Source organism: Sycon ciliatum, chromosome 3 (assembly GCF_964019385.1).
Source record: "Sycon ciliatum chromosome 3, ocSycCili1.1, whole genome shotgun sequence".
NCBI lineage: Eukaryota > Metazoa > Porifera > Calcarea > Leucosolenida > Sycettidae > Sycon > Sycon ciliatum.
Window position 1 is genome coordinate 32,457,467 of NC_088645.1, and position 21,025 is coordinate 32,478,491.

Genomic DNA, 21,025 nt, shown 5'->3' on the forward strand with positions numbered 1-21,025 from the left:
CATCTTCTGTGGAGTGAAGCTTTCGGTAGGCGAACTGAGTAGGCGGAAGAAGTTGCTTGGAGTCCAAGAACTGCGTGATCTGATTTTTTACAAATGCTTCTGTGGTTCGGGGGTTAACTGGGAGCAGTGACACAGGGCGGTAGTTCTTTGGTAAAGTTGGGTCTCCACTCTTGAAGAGCGGACTGACGTGGGACAACTAGAAGGACAGGGGGAACTCATCCGCGGACATAGATATATTGATGATGCGTGTAAGTGTGGGGGGCAATGGTTAGATAACACTTTTGCAGGATGATGCTCGGAACTTGGTCATTGTCTGTTGCCTTGAAAGGGTTGACAGATTTCAAACTGCTTGCCACATCCTCGACTGTCACTACACTGAAGTCGGTAAATGCCCCTTCCGCCATTGGACCAGAGGGAGAACAGAGCTGAGGAGAACGCTGGAGATCATGGACACCGTCACCAAACAGCTTGCTAAGACCCGATATGGGTACTTCGCAAACATTTAATTACTGGTACATGTACATGTACAACGTATGTCAAAGGACAGGATTTCACTGAGCAGCACAAAAGGCACACAGATGCATGTGACACGAAGCGCCTACTTAACACACACACATTATAATTATTACCTCTCTATGGTCAAGTGGTTCTAATATGAGCCAGAAGTCGTGAATTGTCGACATAATTATGACGTCACCGCTTTCAAACACAATCAACCGGACGCAGGCCACGCACTTTGTCCGCACCCTGCACTAACTTACTTCTTGGTCATTGGTTGGCCTCGGAAATATTATGCATCAATTGCCATTTGTTTTGGTGCGTTTCCCTGCAGCCTGAGGACATGTCCTAAGACTAGCCACCTGGCATTCGGGTAAATTGCCTCAATCAGTGGGCCACTTTCTGTCGGCTTATACTGAAGTCATTAGTACTAGTGATTCGTTTAGAGACTCTCAACGAGAATATCGTCTTTCAATGACATGCGGGAGCTGACGCAGTTTGCATTACACCGTGTACTAGTATATCAAATGGCTTGAGCTGGGATTCTGTGAGACTCCAAATGAGCCCATGGTAAGTAGCCAAATTAATTGTAGTCATTTGTAGGTGGTTATCGAACCCTCTGCTTTTTTTTATATCCCAGCAAAATACCACTTGAAATCCGGTGTTGCTATATGTATAAGCCTGGCTGTCTTCCTGATCTCCTATGACTCTACTGTAGTAGTAAGAGTGTGACCCTGACACGCACCCATAACTCGTTGACGTGATCAGCTGCTCCTTGTAATTGTATGCAAGTAGTTCTCTCTTTTATCTTGATTCACAAACAGGCTCCAGTGACCGAATGTACTGTCGAAGATCGGTGATAGCAAAACTGTGTGCACGTGACAGGGGAAGTCCCATTCCCGCATCTGGGTCGGAAGGTGGAGGAAAGTTAGGCATAGCGTATCGCAGTTCTGTTTCCAGGTAAATGATTACGAAAAGAACTGGGGACAAGGAATCTCCCTGCGGGGTCCCATTTTGTTGTTGAGTGCGTATCTCTGGTTTTCCTCTCTGACGGTCCAAGACCAGGATAGTATGAGTAGGCTCCAAGCATCTGCAGCCAGAGGATATCTTGCCGCTAAATTAGCGAGGAAGCCAGATTGGATGACTCCAAAAGAAAATCTTAACCATCGTGCAGGCTGGGAAGCTATAAAATGGCGATTACAGATCCTTTCATTATGCTATTTTCACCATATTGTCTACACCTTTCCTTCTGTTCTCTTTGATTTCAAATTTCGATTTTCATCATCCTCCCGACACCCCAAGTCTCTTCTTGTCCTTCCACCAACTGGCAATTACTTCGCTAAATCCTTCCTTTTCCTTATCGCTGTTGCTTGGAATAAACTTCCTGCTGATATACGTTCACTCGATAGTCCCACGCTATTTAATCGCCAGGTAAGGAAGCTGTATGAAGTTCACCATTTCTCAGTTTCCGGCATACCTAGTTTCACGTGTTTAACAATATACTCTAAATCCGCTACTGCGGTTATTTTGTTTTAGTGCCTTTCCAGTGTTCTATTAGCACCCCTGGTTCTCAATCTATTGTTCTTCCTCTCATTTGACTTAGAAAATCTCAGATTTTGAGTTTTTTGCGCTCCATACATAATTTTATTTTCATTATTTTATTGGTTTGGTGAGACTCCCATGATAGGTATCCATTTACCTCTGGAGAATCCGTAAATAAACAAACAACAACAACAATCTCTTGTGGTCTGTTTGAGCCTCATTCGCATGGATTTGCCGGAAACAATACTACCCCGTAAAGTATACTGACATAATCTGCATGTAAGAAAGACCTCAGGAGAGACACTTGTTGGCTATACGGTTGATGGATACGCGTGAGACAATGCCGAGTATGTTGATTCGCTGCTGAAAACGCTGGCAGCGTGCCGCAAACCGCCTGTGGCTGCATACCACATCTGCGGTTCTTCTGTTTGGTCTAAATCCACTCTGGTACGTCAAGACAATGTCATCTGCCTCGCGCTGGCTCTTTGCTGACACCACCAAAAATAGGACCTTGCGGATGGGAATTAGTGCGGGAAATGGCCTGCGACGTGATGTTGGGTCCAGACTCCTAAAGGCTTGCCTGGTGAGGCCATGAGTAGGCCTCCTCCGATTGTTGCTTGGTATCTTGTCTGAACCTCATTGAATAGCGTCCCATGGCACTGGAATAGTGCAGAATACACATGTACATGTACTTCAGCAGCTCTGCTGTATGGAACTGCGAGCGATAGTAAAGCGCCTTTTTCAATTTCTCGAAACGTTATGAGAGTTGAAATCAGCAAACCAGTACTTTCGATCTGTACTTTTGTCCTGGCTGTTGCTGTTGAACGCCCTGTGAAGTGGCTCGTGATGATGCTAACCATTTCCAGTATTGCAATCTGTGGCAAAGTGGCAAAAAGAGCGGCCAGGTACAACGGGGTGCATGGATGCGGCTGATGGGGTTTCTCGGCACTTGTGCTAGTGGTTTTGAGAGTTACTAGTAACAAGTACTAGTATCAACTCACCTCCACCGTTAGACGCTGAATCTGACGCTAGGGTATACCGGGTGTGAGCGGCCGTCGTGAGTTCCCTTCGGGATCGGACACGATAATTTACTTTTTAATCACCAGATGGCCAATTCTCATATTGTTGTTTAAACGGATTGGTGCTGTTCACGCTACATCAATCGCACTACCTCGAACATCTTGGCGTTGTCCATCAGAGATTCAATCTTCACCTTCACTATTTCACCTTCTCGTGTCGTTGACTGCATACTTGTATTTTGTTGGCTCTTAGAAAGGGCTCAATACACGCGTATACTAGTAGTAGCATCTAGAAAAGGAACAACATGATTGTATCATGTTCTGTTGGGTAGACCCAGTCAAATTTGTAATGGATTCTTTGATCGTAACAGCGCGATAAAAGGGTTATAGCGAATTCAGCAATACCTGAGGAATTGTGGGTTGCACGGTAAATGAGGAGCTTACCCTTTCTTGTCGTTGATACGAACACTAAATCTTGGACTTTTACTGCCACTTTGACTTGAAAATCGACTGACTCATAACTGACACACAGAGCACACAAGAAGCCCAAGGAACATTAATTTTGACTTTGCTAATCTACATGCAGTCCGGCATCGGTCCGCCTTGCTACTTCTCCAAGTCAATTTCGTATCGCAATCCTAGATTGGCTAGGGTACCCCGTAAGGAGACCATACATGTACATGTAGGTCTGTGGGGACTGCCCTAGAGAAATATGAATAAAATGTAATACTACACTACGACTATACTTTGCGAGAAACGACCAATCTCTATCCAGTACACAGTGTTTCGGGGAATTCACGCCTCATGCGTGAGGCTGGAGCATGATGAGGAAGATTGTATAACTTCTAGTGTGTCGAATCCAGGCCAAATCATCACCTGGGATACAGGGTCGAAGATTTGATGGATTTCTGGAGTGCTTTCAAGTAGCATTGAGTCAGTCAAGTACCACCTCAAGTCGGCCGGAAAAGTGCGAACTGAAGTGTCGGGAACAAACCACTTTCTGTTTACCATAATTATCTTTACCTACCAGAATTTGGGCCAAGTGAAGTTGATTGCGTTTTCATGTGCGGGCACTTTTTTTGCCTCGGCAACAAACAAATCAGCCGAGTCGAGATGCCAAACCGATAGCTCACTGCAAAGACCCTGGCGTCCAGTGAACACATACTACCCGATAGCGAAACGGCCAAGGTGAAATCGGTTTCATTCGTAAGACATCAGATTGGCGATACTCCTCCTTCTTCTTGTCAGCTAATATGCAGTGTACATGTACAAATATTACACAGCAATGAATCAAACAAGTCTCTTTCCGCTGGTACTCCGAGTTTCGTGTCAAAATACTCATCAGACAGCATGTACATGTACATGCATGTGATGTGATGTTTTGCTCCAACAAAGGCCTAATTCTTAATTTAACACACACACACACACATAATTATTTTATTTTATTTATTTCAAGATTACTCAACGCCAGCGAACGCCAATCAGTTTGATCTCCTATTTGAACACACGTATATGTGTGTGCATGATGTGCCCTAGCTCACTTATATGTTATACACGTAGATCATGTCCATGATGCCTTTCCTCTGCGCAGGTCCACCGCACTATTGTTTTTAAGATTTACATAATTATTTATGCATTACATACTATGATCACGCTGGCTCCATCCCTTAATTTCCTAAGCTACCAAGCCTACATGGAGACATCTGGCCGACAATGCATGATCTGGCGTCACAGGTCATCAGTGCACCGTGTTAATAATTATCGTGATAATGGAATTTGATCATAGGAGATAGGACAGAAGCGGAACGTATAATTATACCCACATAATGATAATTACTACGCGTGCTGTGGTATTATTATTATTATTATTATTGATGTTAAATGAATGGATATGGATTTCCAATTTTCCGTGAGTTTGGGCTTGGAACACTACTACAGTGAATAGTTGCGATTTGGAAGTGACTGTAAGTTCTCTTCATAGTTGCTGTGGAATATGGGAATTATTAAGGAGCCGTCACCTGCACTGTCGAATCTGGGATGTTTCCCATTCCCCGTCAAAATGGGCAGCTGGAGCGTGGATTCACGGACTCGAACCGGAGGAACAAGTACTTGTACTCTAAGACGTGTCAAGAAATTACCCCCTCGCGCAGAAGTAAGAGTAAAAAACGTCTGCCTCCTCAGGTGATGCCGCGAAAGTTTGCACTAGGCACACGCATCGAGGCCAAGTGGTCCATTGAGTTTTGTCAGGCAAACAATCGTGCCTGAAATACCCTCTTTTCTCAAGAACACCCCCCCCCCCCCCTCCTTCACTGCTGCATGTTCGTGTCTTGTAGGGTTAGTATTTCGATAATCCATGGGACTTATGAAACATTCCCCCTGATAATAACTTTTGTGTAGAGGGCGTCGGCCAAGATTACGCTTCAACATACACTTGAATCTACATGTACATGTGCATTGGGCGTTATCCAGGACCAAAGCCAGTAATTCAATAATACTAGTTGACATGGTAAACACTAACGATATGATTATTATGCTACACCCTGATCAAGGACCCGGAACTCTCGCTCGATGATTTTTTCCCCTCTTGTTCCCTTTCCATGCATTTAGGAATATTGCGTAGGAGCTACTGAGACAAGCATATGTAGGGCATTGCTACACCTGCGAGCCGAGCCACCTAGGATTAAGTCGTAAATGCAACAACGCTCGAAGAGGATATAATGAAACGCGAGGAACTGACACGGCGCATTATCATTACCGCTTTTGTGCAATAATCATTCTAGAATACAGCTGCCGTTGCATGCTCTCTGATAGCCAGTCTGTCTTCAGTTCACAATGGAGGAATACCAGTTGAAGCCGTCCGCTCATCGTCAAATGTGCCAATGTGCGTGTTCTTGTGGACAGGGAACATGGCAAAGCCAACTGAGATTTGCGGCGCCTCACTGCACAGCTGGAGCGGAGGTTTGTGAAGATGACAGCTGGTCCCAAGCAGTCTTAGACCGAATGTTACCGGCGACATCTCATAGGGCTGTGTGTCGAAAACATGTGTATCCGGCCAAGAGTAGCAGTGTTGAAAGGAATTTCATGCCAAAGCATTTGGATATTTCCTCACGAAGTCCGACAAATGGGTGCGTCGAATCATATGGAACGTCGTGCATGGGACGTTGGGTGCCGGAGCCCTTGGCTCAATCTACTCCACCACTGCCGACTCCCCCACCGATTCTTCAACAAGCTTCTACAACACCTATCTATTCCTTTCCGTTGGGCAAATCGAAAGGATCATCTCATGACTTGAATTCGCACTCTCCAATTGGGATTTCAACGCATCATTTCGCGTTACCATCACTTCAAATCCGTACTGGCTCAGTAAATGACGAAGTAGACGTACGTAAGGTTGCTGAGTTACCTCCTCCACGCTCCCCATCACCCCCGCCTTTTCCACCAGGTTATCCCACTGCAAACATTGTAACACCTTACCAAGTCTCTTTTCTTGTAGATCCCAGCACCCTTCCACCACCCCGTGCGAGCATGCTAGAGCCTGATACCTTAATTCATGAATTTGGTGATGTACCTGCCCTAGCTAGCCTGCGTGAACATCCAAGTACGTGTATACCTGTCATCGGAAATGCTCAGGTAATTTACGCACCGCCATCTACAGTGTCCGCTCGGAGTAAAGAATCTGCCGTCGATAGCACCGTGGTCTATATGTCCGCCAGTGAGTTATACGACGAGTCAGAGCAGGTTGCGCCGCGCGTGTCTGCCCTCAATGCCGCATCTGAAACGCCATCTGCTGAAACGAGTCCGTCGAATGGTAAGTCAAAACTATCAGTAAGCCGTGTTCTCGGATCGTTTGACCTACATGCCCCTGAATTTTTTATCAGTTCTTGGGGCCCGGGATATATCTCCAAGTGTTCTGTGGCATTAGAGCAGTCTGCTGATTATGTAGAATAAAGAGGTCTAGTCACGAGTCGAGAGCTAATAGTGTGATTGCGAGCAAATTTGCAAGCTCAGGTAGGATTAGTACAGGCGTTTTCACGCTTCAAGTTATCATATCAACTTATGACGTTTTCATTAAATTTCATGTTAACCTACTTGTACGTGTGTACGGTCACTTCCATGTATCATTATTTTTACTCATCTCCAGATGGTTCGTCTGCCAAAAGCCAGCAGACCACTTCTAAAGGCAAGAGTGAGTCAAGGAGGCGGACACATAATTTGGCCGTCGCTGCTAGCATCATCATGCTGTTGCTGACCAGCCTGTGCATCGCCGCCGCTGTGATGGTAATCTACTTCAGGACGTCCGCGCAGCCAGCTCCGGGAACGTCCCCAATGACGTCATTTACAAGTATTGTAACACCGACATCGGACGTGCGAGTGAACCAACGGACCAGCGACGCAACAGGCATGCATGGCTTTGCAAGCACACTTGGAGTGACAGTAGACCCAGAACGTACGTACATGTAGGTAGAATTGAATTATAACTTCAATTTGATAATCAAAGAAAACTCTCGTAAAATCTGGAAATCCGACATGCTCTTCTTCTATCACAGCGCAGTAAAAATGCGTCTGGTTTCGCGGCTAAAAAGGAGACTGGAGTAAAATACCAATGTTGCAATAGATGCCAATAGGGTGCAACTTCACAGCGGAGTCTCCATGCCAAAAATGCCTTGTGAACTATTATGGAAACGATACTAAAACAATGTACACAGTCAAGAGAAGTACATGTAGAAAGAAAGAACGATTGCAAAAATGATTCGAACTATAAAGTCGTTTTTTGGATCGGAATTTGTTATCTCAATGGACTGCAATACACTCTCGTCTCATTCTATGCAGGGAATTGCAGTATAATGGAGGTCACGTGCGACAATGAGACGGAAACACTCAATCTGGTAAGTGCTGATAAAGTTTTTTTTATTTTTTTTACTTTGTTCACATTCCCAGCTCGAATATAATAAAGGATGACAATGGTACTGAGACTAGGACATATACGTACTGCATAGTGTTTTCCTATGTCACTATAATTACCCTCGCTTTAGGTGGATTGATGTGGTGAAATCCGACATCTCCCCTCTCGGACACCCTCGAGGATTGTCTCAACACTGCACGGGACAAACCGCTATGGCTGGACTTCGTTGACTATTGTGCTTTGGTGTAAAAAATGGCATGTGCTTGTCATGAACTGGAACCTGTATATCGTTTTTCGTATGCCATTCTTCCTGCTGCAATTTCATGATGAAACAGTTGACAGATGCGTGGAATCCATTATTTGGGAGACATGCGACCTGTATTTATATTATTATTTTAGTATCTCTATAGGCAAACATCAGGTTTGCCATCAAACAATCATACTGTTGAATTCACCAGCTAAAGTGAATTTTGCGTTGTCCACTGTTTTGTGCCAAGTGCAGGGCAAATGTTTTGATGATATGACCGTCCTTAAAGGTGGGCTTAACAATGGTGATGGCACCACTCCTTGCGACAAATTTATTGGATATCCACCATTCGACATCCACCATCTTCAATGGCACATGTTCATTGTTTTTGTACCATCTCTCCATTCATGTGTCTGGGAGACATTAATAGTCGTTAATGGCTGATCATAGTCGTTTTAGCATATTTTGTCTGATAATCTATTCTTTTTTGTATTTTCAGGTTGACTGCATCTGTGATTGTCTTGATGGGTGGACAAGATCCACGAACGGGGACTGTATTAGGTGTATTGAAGCGGGTTGCAGTGGCAATGCTACCTGCGACATTGTACTACGAGATGCTGGATCATCCCAGCCGAACGTCACTTGCCAGGTTAGTCATGGATAATTCAGAGAGCAGCACACCTGATTTTCTTGCCTGTGACCGTATCTTTTTTAAACTCCATGCATTCTGTGGAAGGTGCTGTTGTTAACATTCGACCCACTCGTATATCGAGAGACACACGCAGGTCTCTTTCTCATCTTACAGCATTACACTTTGAATTTTTTCTCATCATTTTTACGTTTGTTGAAACCCATTTGCATTGGATTCGATGTGGCAGGATCTTGATTTGCTGTGGAACGCACCTGTTACCTACCCTCTGTTAAAACGTACCATTGCCTATTACACACCTTGTGCAGAGCACGGGTGTATTGATCCACAGTGAAGTATGATCAAAGAATAAGTTCCTTGGATAAGGAGACGGGCAAAAATGTTACGAGTTATGACTAACTGTCCACCAACGTTACCAGATCATACTTATACAGTCAGGTTTGGTGGACAGTTGGTCATAACTGGTAACATTTTTGTCCTTCTCCTTTTCTTCTATAATTAAATTGGATCACCATCTGAGTTTTCCGGATAACAAAAGAATAATATTATCTTAACCATTGGGAGCACGCGTTACCACAGTTCAACTGTACATTTGCCTAATGTCAGACACAGCGTCGAACAAGACAGTGTTCTTTGTATCTAATTATACCAACACGTTACTTAAATGATAGTGAGTAGTTAAAAAGGAAGAATATTTACTTCAATATGACTGTAAACAGTATGGTTCAAGCCTTCCATGGTCACTGTCGGAGAAATACTTGCATTGAATAATAGTCCATTGCATGTTTCAGATACTTCTCAAGACGAACATTATCGTGGTGTTGTCTCATCAGGCAGCACTTTCAAGGAATAAAAATAACCACGTCGGAGAAGTTTGATCTCGACTCTAAGTGTACAAGATCAAGTGCACCAGGACGAGTTGTGCACAGCCACCATTCCTATGCATTCCATTCTATCAAGATCGCTAAGCGTGCAGTAGTACCTTTTTTCTTTCTTTTTCACCATGTTCACAAACCCAGCTCATGATTATGGCGGTAAAAACACCCCTGCCCACACACGCTCTATGGGCTTCAAAGTTCTGGAACGGAGCTCTCCTTCTCGCCACCATCACCATCAGTTCGCGCCTGGCGCCTAGTAGATTCATGTTTAGCGGTATCCGACATAGCAAGCTGGTACATCAGGTATCGCATGGCACATAACAGTTAGAGATGACACAGCAACGACATAGCTCGATTGCGACTGTACGTTTCTTCCCCGCTGGATTCATCAGGCAATATTCTTCTTGGATGTCTTCATACCGAAGACATCCAAGAAGAAGATTGCCATGTGTGTCTTTACCACCATCTAATTCAACCGTAAGTACAGCTGCAGTGGTTTCTTCAACTACATACCCAGCTCGAAAAGAAAATGAACGACCATCGTACGGAGACTAGGACCAACCGTGCAAATAGTGAGCAGGAGGAGCACCGAGACGCAGCAGTGATGGTGGGGCATTGATGGCTCTGCTGACCTTAGGTCTCGGCATCACGGCCAAGAACACGCACCAGACAAAAACAAAAGATAGACCTGTACGGGTCAGGATACCGCACCTTGGAGCTAAAGACACATACAAACAATGCGATGGAGCGCAAAGAATGTAAAGTAGCTTCAATACTATCCGACGGTCAGCACTGGCAAGTGGCAACACTAGACACTCATCGCCAAAATATTCAGAACAGAGACGGTAACTACTAAATAGTTAATAGCTGATAGGCTTAGCATAACGTCCGCACTACTCTTTGTAGGGGAAAGATATAGGCTAGAAACAGGTGTGTGGGTCGTGGCCGGCCCTGATGAAGTGATGTACTCTGTGGCATTGCTAGTGACCATAGTTTCTGAAGTTATCATGCTAGTGTGTTCTGCATGTGCAATATATGTCAATTGGGAACTGAACGCACACAGGCTGGTTGTGAATTGCATGCTCACACTAACAGCTGTCTCAGTCAGGGTGGTCAGGTTGCCAAGAGAGAATGCCTCCCAGTACGGACCATACACCCAGAATCCTTGGTACGAGAACTCCCAGTCATCGTTGAGGGATAAAACTGGGAATGCGCGGAGAAAACGATGTAATGGAGCGGCTAGGTTTGTGAGCTCCGTCGTCGACCTTACTGCGAATTTCACTTCCACCAGTGCCCCTCCTGCTGCAGTGCAGTTCATTAGAGGGATTACATCGTGGGGATGGCTAAACGTCGTGCATACGTCCTCAGTGGTTTCGTCCAATTGCATAGCAAGCGGTTTCTCGAGCGAACAACATGAGCACAGCTTGCTGAAGATATCGGTGAGACGTTGATGCCAAAGTCGAGAGAATTCAGTCTGAGCCGGACAAACCCGCAAAGAACAGACAATAAGGAAACCTGTTAAATTCTTGGATTAATTAAATGAGTGTGGAGGTACAGTGATTGTAAGGTCATGCGCAAGGTGAGTTTCAAAATGTAGCACCATGAATTATTCTGCTTCTGATGTAATCCCAACAGGCTAATGGTGGGTAAAATGGCACCAAATAGATTGAATTCGGAATCGATTATATGCCAGGAAGCACGAGATGTGAACAAGTGGGCAATGTGGGGTTGGTAAGCAGTACGAGGTCTTACTTACCACCGACAAGGTGTTGGTGGCAGAACTGGAATTGCTGTTACACCCATTCTCGTTGGCCTTCATCAACAGGAGGAATGTGTGAAGATGCGTTTTCGTCAGACCTAAACGGACACAGTACAGTCATGCAGTATAACAAAAGTCAGCGTACCTGAATATGGGCCGCCATTATCAAGGAACAGACAGTATAGAGATCACATGCTGACGTCCAAGAAAGCGGAACTAGTGCACGGCACTTTTACATTATCTGAACGATATTTCAAGCTAAGCTTTGTACCACAATACATGGAACGGGGGAGCAAATTTGATGCCTGAAGTGCATTTTTGCGAGAACAATCCGACAAAGGAGCATATTTGGCGTGCTCAATATGCAATGTACATGTGTACGCCATTGCCAATTGTTCCAGTGATGCTGCACGTTCCAGTGCAGTAGAAAGAAACCCAGTGATGTAATCCGAATTTGTTAAGGGCGTCAACTTTGCGCTTTTGCTGGACTTCACTCAGGGCAACTACACAGCAACAGGTAACTGGCTTTTGCAGAGTGCAAATCGTGAGATGCAATCGCTGGCACGTTCTCACGAAGGAGGCACACCGTTGTGTACAAAATAGATCTATTGATCGAACCCTACTTAAAGATGCAATGAAAAATTAATGAAAAATTTTCAACGACAAATCTACGTACTTGGGTGGTAGTTCCAGTTTTCTGGCTCGCTTTTACTGCTTCGTATGCCATCACGCGTGATATACTGCAACTCAATAGCCAGACTGACGGTAGAGTCTTGGGACGCCATGAAGCAGGCTTCTGATGGAGTCAATTCTTGTTTTGGGTCGGCTTTGCTCTCGAACCTCTCGACCAGGTGGCTCATCGCCATGCTCATGCGACCTTGACGGAACGTGCTGATTACGATTAGTTTCGTTGTCGGCTCGTGGTCTTGCTGGATGGCCACGATTTTGTTCCCTGGCCGCGCGTGAGGCTTCCTTGGTGCATCCGGAGGAACCACTGGAGAGAAAGAAAGAAAATGAGATATAAGTTGCCTAAATGAAGAAAAACTCGATGCTTTGTTACCAAGTTACGAAGAAATAGGTAAACGTTCCTCGTGCCAACAAGCACGGAAACAAACTCGCTTTTACCGAATAACAGCAAAACAAGTGCCATGTACATGCACATACGGTGGTGGACTTCCGCAACATTTTGAAGATCATGCAGTAATCTCGATAGACCAGTTATCAAACAAATCTGTCGATATAATATACATTGCTTCCTAGCTTTCGGCCACTTCACTATAATCCTACATCCGTCACCACCATGCGCTCTTAGCGGAACCAATGCACGAAGCATAAGCACACCAGCGCAGCAAGTACACTTTCGTCAACACGGCTTACTTATAATATTGAAGAGCGCCTCGACGTTGGTCTCGGACATTCTGCATGAGATTGTTGTTCTCCGGGCGAAATCCAGGAGTCGTAAATCTACGATGATCACGCTTGTCCGCGCAAAGAATACTCCGATTGTGCTGGAGTTTAGCGGCGTTCCGTCCTGAGACCACTGGACAGATTGATTCAGCGCCCAAGGCATTGTGGCGTAGGGACACGTCAGCCTCCTCGTCACGAGCGATGTCTCGTTTATGACTTTGTTGATGTTTCTCTTTCGGGTGTCTGTACCAAAACAGTTTGGAAAGTAAAATAATACACACACAAAACAGCAGTAATGAACAGGGAATAAAAGCAATTTTTCAGGCAAGTCACAGCCTTTTCCTGGGCAATGCTAAAGGTGTAAATGTTACTAGGCAGGCTCACATTCTCTGATGCAACTTGAATCAAATTTATCATCCCCACCATGAAGTATGCTTGGACCAAAATATGATAATTATATATTTAAAGGTCAGTATCTCGTGCGAACAGAGTCTGCCACGGTCGAACTTCACAAGCCATTGGCTGAACACATGAAACACCTTTTCACTTTCTAGCCTTATACATATACATATACATATACATAATATACATAATATACATGTACATCTCCAAGAGACCAGGCACACCGCATCTTTGTGTACGCGGCATTTACGGACGTCAGGCGCATGTCAGGCCATTGCCATACCTTGCTGTATTGTGACGAAGTAATCTACTCTGTCATAGTATTCTCGTCTATGCTTCTCCAGCAGCTCACAGGTGTACTGGCCGGCCATGCTTCTTGTCACGTTCCGCAGGACGTAGGTGGGGCTCCACTGGCTAGCGCTGGAGATAGGTGAGCTGTTGAAGAGCCATCGACGTAAGTGAGTAGCCCCGCCTGTCAGAGCAGGAGGAATATGATGCAGTCAAGAAACAAGGAATACACTCGCATGGAGAGCCACGGATGAAAGTATTTCAAAGAAAAGGACCACGGAACTACAAGTTCCGCTATAATGTCCAATTTAACCACCAGTTACATGAAAATCAGCTCTACAAACATTGCACGACACTGACCGACAGTGCTAATGTTCCACAACAAACTGCCAATCAGCTCTAGTACGTCTTGGAAACGCACTCCAACAGCGTTCCACAACTAAGGTTCTAAGAAAAGGACCGAGGAACTACAAGTTACGCTATAATGTCCACTATCACCACCAGTTACTTGACAATCAGCTCATGCGATCATGTCTTGGTTGCACGCACCTTTCCCTCCTATGGTATTCCTAGGAATACCATAGGAGGGAAAGGTGCGTGCAACCAAGACAAGCCCAAGCTGAAAGTCTTATCTGTGTTGAAGGACTTTGGCAGATGTACATACATGCATGTCGATGACGATACTTGCAAGACCATTGGACAATACGGTCCAACGACGATTCAAGGACGCAAAGCAACGAACAATCCAAGTTGTAAGGCTGTCGGAGTGCGCATCCATGGCGTGCTAGAGCTGGTTGGCAGATACATGTAGTTGTAGAACGTGCCGTGAAATGTGATCGTATGAGCTGATTGTCAAGTAACTGGTGGTGATAGTGGACATCATAGCGTAACTTGTAGTTCCTCGGTCCTTTTCTTTTCTGAAAATATATAGACTAGTAAAATACTTCACAGGTTCAGGCAATCTTGGAATTGCCAATCCATGCAGCAACACAAAGGGCAATACTGTTGAAGTACAAATGAACTGTACACAATGTATGAGACAGACCAGAGGGGATGAGACGGAACTACGCAGAAACTTTACCTGTAGAAAAGCAATCCAACACTAGGCTGGGTTGACCTTCAAAACCTCTCACGTTGCGAGGCCCCGGTGGAGAGATCTTTGGACGTATCGCCTGCAGACATTGTTGCTGTTCCTGCGGTTGAATAGATTTGCGCAACAATAATGTCATCAAAAGCGCGAGGTAATTCAGCCAAATGTCGCACAAGTGAACTCTCACATTCATGTACATTCACAGCAGGAATTATGTTCAGGTATCATGCACTCACTTGCTATGTTCACTCGATGTTCCAGTAAAGACAAATTAGTCATCTCATAACCAAAATACACAACCACTGCCGTCCTAAGGTTTACTGTGGTACATTGAAATTCAATAATTAAATAGCTCTGTGCCGTGTCCAGAAATTCATTCCCTTGTCTGTTTCTAAAGCCTAACGGATTTGGGGCCTCCCGCAATAATGAAGCTACTGAACGAGATGCGATGGGAATTAAATTCTGCCAGTCGCTAAAAAATAAACTCTCTGGAAAACGTCACGCGATAGAGCCATCACATAATTCACAGACTCACCTGCTGACCCGATGTGACCACTAGACACTCGCATCTTGTCCAAAACAGTGTTCGCAGTTCATTCACTCCCCGACAGCGATATTCGCCACTGTGAGTACTGGCTTGCAGGTTCAGAACCTCCAATCTGAAAGCGTACACGAGTCGAAACAAAACAGGACGTACAAATTGTAGCGGTCAGATCCTTCGAATAACCTATACGACCATCCTATGACCCATCCAGCCAGCTTTTCAGAGAGGGAACTTTCCCCGATACTGAAAACTAAATTACTCGATTCGAATTAGTATTAAATTGCTTTCTCAGAGCGCTTTCGGCATAAAAAGTGAATGCACTTGTTTACACAATCAGATTGGCTAATCGTTGGGTGGTCCGTAAACATTTTAGAATACAGAATGCACAGCATGTGGCTTTGTTCGTCAAATTTCCTTATTCCAATGGTGATCCATGCCCAGGAAAAATATCTCCTCAGCAAAAAAACACTTACATTTGTAAGTCACCATCGTGCCTGACTTTTCTCCTGATTGTCATGCCGGATGCTGTTAGTGCTGACGTGTTGGTAATGGACTGGCCGTCCTTGGAGAAGGTAGCAACTGTAGACCAGCCGCACTTCATGTGCCATGATGTGCCGGACACTTTACAAGTCTTGGCACATTGGTTGTCGCACTGCGGCAAAAGAACTGTATTCATAGGGGAGTGCAGAAAGGAAACGCAACGTACATCAATATGTTAGACATAAAATTGCAATAGCATTATAGAAAAGAGCAAGCGTCATAATTATTTCTCACAATCAAAACTTCTGCCGCTAGGGTTTATCGGGTGTTAGCGGCCGTCGTGAGTTTTCTTCGGGAACGGATACGATAATTTATTTTTATTATTTTATTTTATCAAAACTTCTAACAATTGACCATCCAAATGTGCAGCCTTTTCATCACAATAGAATACACTGGAAAAGAAGCAGAAAAGGCAAAAATATATTATAGATATAGACCAGAGATGTGATGACAGTATCTCGAAGAATAGGAGCCAGAGAAACGGGGCAAAAAGCCTACAGCTTACACACGAGGGAAAGGGATGAGTGTGAAGGAACAAGACAAGAATATGATTTGACTTGTGAGCAGTGGTGTCGAACACTACACCATTTGGTTTCTGGTTACGTTTCTTTGCGCTGTTTCTATTACATCCCTGCTGTATGATAGCATGCCTTTGTTCCTGTCAGTCCCCCCAACTACATACAATGCTCTATATTTTTACCAATTTTGCAGTGCATTTCCATTCATTATATCTATTTTGGGGAACTGAGTGTTGCTTCCTACATGGGAGCTCGCGGTTTTCCTGCCGACTTGAATTCTCACTTCACTGACTCACGACTGCCTTCCACAGCACAGAAGAATTCCATCGAACCGTCCACTCCCTTTATTTTGCGCGTAAAAGTGGCATACGATCCACACAATGCTCTTGATGTTACTGGTGACCTGTTATTCTGTGATACACATTTCGGGGACCACTCATTCTGTGGGGAGTCATTCGGGCCACCAGTTTTCTTTGAACGCTCTCCATTTCTCTCTTTTACTCGCTCTTCGCCCCCGCCCCTTGAGTCTTTCTCTCACTCGCATTCCTTCTCTTCTTACCCCTATATCGCTCTTGCTTTTTCTGCCTCTCTATCTATCTCTCCCACCCATCTTTGTAGATACTCATCCAGTCCACCAATATCCGTTCACTGAGCCTCCTTGCTCTCATAATTCTACACCCGGCTGACCCAACGCATACGTGCACATGCATTACAGCTTCGCTAAGACACTTACATGAACTTGCTTCAGGTGCGAACAGTGCGTTCATTTGGAGCAAGGCGATACAGATCAGTATCAGGTGTCTACCTACATGTATATCCTTCATGATACTTCAGTAGGTGATAGTATCGAGTAGCCAATCAGTACCACTCGGCACTTTTCTCCATTCCGTTGGGAGTGTTGGACACACAGTCTATCCCTCACTGCAAACGTTAACAGGGACGACGCTTTCAGTCTTGCAAGACCATTGAATACTATCAGACAAGGTGCAATATGTATGAAGGCAGCGGGGCCAGCTCGGCAACCTCACAGCAGGTAAAGATTGCGATAGCCTGTGAACCGTGATTGTGTTTGTCTAAGACCTTAATCCAATCACGGCGATTTGATCAACTCTTCTTCCACAGGTGCAGAAAGTAAACAGGCCCAATTCATGTTGAATCGTGCAACACCAACAGGAGATACAGCCGTTAGTCTGCTCACCTCTACAGAGTAGAGCCAAGAACACGCAGTTTCATGCCAAACCGCATAGGTTAGGTCAATCTATACTGTATGGCATGGGACATTAATTTGCTTGCCCTTCATCCCATTGCTGCTCCAATTCTCTCCGGCAGTGGTATTGTCTACACTATATCCTTGCCGCGTGGGTGGCCCACAGCTTGGGGGCATCTTCCCCTTGACTCATTAGCAAGCCGGGGCACGTTTACGAAGCGTGGAGATGATCTAGTCCTTCTAGGCTCAGCAGTGATCTTGACATGCGGGCATCTTCAAGTGACAATCGTTTGACACCCTCCCCAGCTCCATGTCAATGCTAGCACGAGATCTCTCAGACTGTCTCACGATGTTTCCTCACCAACATCACTGGGTGCCGTGGAGGCTGTACTTGAACGCTAGATACCCGTGCACCAAATGTTTAGCTCCCTCGGTATTAGACTGTTTTCACATCCAGATTAGCTCCCTCCCTCCATTTTAGCTCATTTTCTTCCTGTTGAAGTTGCGCTTCTGTTTATGTTGGCCATACAAGAGGCTTAGGTATACTGAAAAGAACGAGAAAAGGAGAAAGAACGATGGATAAAAACATTTTCAGGAAATCAGATTGATCATGAGTTGCCAGGACCGGTGGATATGCCAAGGGATGTTCGTGAGTCATGTCTTGCACGTTAAATCGTATCCCAATTAGAAGGCAAAAATCTGGACTACAAAACTGACTGCGAACGCCAGGTGTGGAATGCCAAGTGTGGAGTGAGCGTCCTTCGCTTTGGCAACAGATGCTTTAGTACTAGTTCCAATATCATGCAATTGGTGCCTATTTTCTCGTGCCTTGTGTTCGATGGTAACATTGAGTTTGGAATGAATGCCATCGTACGAATTCATGATGCCACGCAGTGCTCAGCTCGACATGTGCTGTCGTTGCTCAACATCTGTTGATGTTGGGTATAGGATGAGCTGAAGCCTTGACTTTTCCAGCTTGTGTAGACCCTCCAGACCTTTGACAATACGATGTAGGGACACCAGGTACGATGTCGGTTATAATTTGCACCAGTTGCTTGAAACGATTGAGAGACTAGGGCATAATAATGTGATCGAACTGTTTCCTCGATTACGCAAAAAAGCTTTTCAGAAGAAAACATCTATCGCAGGTGGATGCCTGCCATCAAAACACAAATGTGGCAAATGGGATTTTGGCCTTTGGCCTCTGGTTGGTGGATCTGACCTATCCTCCCCCACCGTTTAGGAGCCGCATCTGACGCCTGATCATGGGGTGGTGGCGTCCCACGGAAGCGGAAAGGTGGTTCTTGACCAGGGAGTTGTACGACTACTTGTTCATGACCTACCCAGTACGCGAACCCGTCGAATTTTTTATTTTATTTTTTTACATAACACAAATTAATCACGCGCCCCTCGGTTTTTTTAACGCAGAGCGCCGAGAAAAGTGCAACACGAAGCTAGCATAAAAGGGATCAGGCGCATTCTGTTCCATGCAAGCACAGCAGTTTGTATTGCGTGTTCCACACTCAAGATTCAGTGGAATGAAATCGGTCCCTGCTAGGCTTGCTCGCTTCGCGCAATCATCAGGAGACATCTCAAGGCTGTTGTTGCTCGAGTAGAAACGGATTTAGTCAACTGGACCTTGTTTATTGGAAAGTTCCGGGGCACTGATCTTTTCGCATCCCAATTGAGCACTGTTACTTGTTTTCAAGGTTATTCTGTTGTGGGTTCAACATTTTTTACCGCCAACGTACCCCTACAGCGAGAAAAATCATAATGTCATACTAGTACTGTTTTCAGAGAAGAGAGTTTAATAAACAAGCGATCGTGGCGAGCAAAACCAAGATAAAGTTAAACTCTCCGATTTTTGTTCACCTGGAAATAGACTGGAGATTCCGAAACCCAACCAAGTAGAAATGGTTATTAACTAGTGCTGATAGAGACAAGAAATATCCCTCTGTTCACCATCAGTCATACTTGCCTAAGCCCTCCTCACGACGCGGAAAAAGTGAAGTAAATTATCTTGTTCGTTCCAGAAGGGAACTCAGGACGGCTGCTAACACCCTATAACCCTATAAATCTAGCGGCAGATGCAGTGCCTAACCGTAGGGCTGAGGGGATAAGTGTCATATCCACTGGCACAAGTGCATTCAGAGCTCAAGTATCAAATTTATATTCCGGGGGCCCTATTGCTTATCGAAAGAAAAAATAATGATGCTTAATTCTAGGTGTTCGGCGAATGGCTATACAGTGCACTCCATGTATATTGACGTTGTTGGTTTGACAGCATGAACAAGGTGTTCTGTACTAGTATTGGATTATGTAATACCATAGTGTACTATAATGTACGGATGGACATAAGAGGGGAACCATGTGTCCTTTACTACTGTAAGTGACTTTTGTGACTAGTTACTAGTTACATGTAGATCCGGGACAGAAGGTGATCGCACTCAATTCACCCAGCATCATGTCAATGAGGGAAACATAGTCATGTCAAGTGTTCTCGTATATGCTAGAAGTTGAACAAGTCGCCAGAGTTTCGCGTTGACAACAATGGTCTGGCAATTCAAGTCTGACTGCTTCTTTGTAATATTGGTAATCAAGGTTAACACCTGGCATTTTCGGCACATGCACCATACAGCAGTACTCCCTGCGCGAAAGAGCTTTGGCCTGGACAGATTGACCAGGCGACTCTTGGGCCTTTTATAGACCGTATTGAGCCCATTTTTCCTCTTGACCTCATGGGTATCTAGACAACACAGATCCGCAATCACTTACTGGAGCCAGTGGAGGAAGTCGATTGGTTAGCAGCAGGTGACGACTCAACAAAGCACATTGAGCCTAGAATAAGAAAAATAATCCTCATATTTAGAAGAACACCTGGCTATTAGTATCGCGAGTCTTTATCTTTGCCAGCACACGATGAGATTCCATTTATGCCCACAAAGTTTGGAAAGGAGCAGAGACACGCCGGGGACCAGTTCAAACTTCAGAATAGCTGCATAAAAGAAAGAAAAGGAGTCAAACCTGGTTGGTAGCAAACTTCTTTCTCTGGATGCAAGTAAAGTTTCACCATCACCACCATTTGCCTTGCATGCAGTCATTTTATTTCATGATGATGAGAACCCACCACATCATCATTAGGCGGACGCCATACTAAACACATAGTAGATTCTTGACATACAATTTATCTTTTTCCGCATTCAGATATTTTCAGGATAAACTTTCAACCCAGAATCAGTCCATTTCCGTGACAGTTTTCCTACATGTACTTAAACTCCATGGGTCCCGCTGACAACAACCAGATACCGGTACACGCACCAGCGCTAGAACTAGAGTACCCTGTCGGTGTGCGCCATTCATTTGATTGACTACACAGTACGTGCCCTATCATGTACTGTCGTGGACATGGAAATTCGGTGGCACGTCTAGCGGCCCAGCGAGCTGGCCATGCAGCCGTGGTCCATGGCGGTCGGGGCATTTATGCGCTGCAGCTCGCTGGTCGCATCGGATCAACATGTGCACTGCATGCAGCGT

General features: G+C 45.0%; 2 protein-coding genes across 3 annotated transcripts; one reads left to right on the top strand and one right to left on the bottom strand.

Annotated features, from left to right (window-relative positions):
- The first annotated feature begins 5,891 nt into the window (after positions 1–5,891).
- On the top strand, positions 5,892–10,206 carry LOC135813010 (uncharacterized). The gene is made up of 5 exons (XM_065326228.1): positions 5,892–6,867; positions 7,201–7,506; positions 7,890–7,945; positions 8,709–8,858; positions 10,129–10,206. The coding sequence occupies exons 1-5, from the start codon at positions 5,892–5,894 to the stop codon at positions 10,204–10,206; spliced, it is 1,566 nt and encodes a 521-aa protein (XP_065182300.1).
- A 53-nt stretch (positions 10,207–10,259) lies between these two features.
- On the bottom strand, positions 10,260–20,531 carry LOC135811987 (uncharacterized). Of its 2 annotated transcripts, none has more exons than XM_065325274.1 (9): positions 20,267–20,531; positions 15,700–15,892; positions 15,218–15,341; positions 14,674–14,785; positions 13,588–13,776; positions 12,873–13,145; positions 12,172–12,489; positions 11,493–11,593; positions 10,260–11,210 (listed from the first exon to the last, which is right to left on the bottom strand). In XM_065325274.1, the coding sequence occupies exons 1-9, from the start codon at positions 20,352–20,354 to the stop codon at positions 10,545–10,547; spliced, it is 2,064 nt and encodes a 687-aa protein (XP_065181346.1). In that variant the 5' UTR covers positions 20,355–20,531; the 3' UTR covers positions 10,260–10,544. The 2 variants fall into 2 exon arrangements, with proteins under 2 accessions (XP_065181346.1, XP_065181345.1); XM_065325273.1 differs by lacking the exon at positions 20,267–20,531 and adding an exon at positions 17,018–17,423.
- Between the last annotated feature and the right edge of the window lie 494 nt (positions 20,532–21,025).

Bases quoted from the DNA above. Each gene is read 5' to 3' on its own strand.
- LOC135813010 (XM_065326228.1), top strand. From the start codon at position 5,892: ATGGAGGAATACCAGTTGAAGCCGTCCGCTCATCGTCAAATGTGCCAA. The intron at 6,868-7,200 runs GTAAGTCAAAAC...ACTCATCTCCAG, and splicing joins TGAAACGAGTCCGTCGAATG to ATGGTTCGTCTGCCAAAAGC. The intron at 8,859-10,128 runs GTTAGTCATGGA...TGGATTCATCAG, and splicing joins AGCCGAACGTCACTTGCCAG to GCAATATTCTTCTTGGATGT.
- LOC135811987 (XM_065325273.1), bottom strand. From the start codon at position 17,108: ATGAAGGATATACATGTAGGTAGACACCTGATACTGATCTGTATCGCC. The intron at 12,490-12,872 runs GTAAGCCGTGTT...CTTTCTCTCCAG, and splicing joins GGCGCTCTTCAATATTATAA to TGGTTCCTCCGGATGCACCA. The intron at 11,211-11,492 runs GTAAGTAAGACC...TGTCCGGCTCAG, and splicing joins CCACCAACACCTTGTCGGTG to ACTGAATTCTCTCGACTTTG.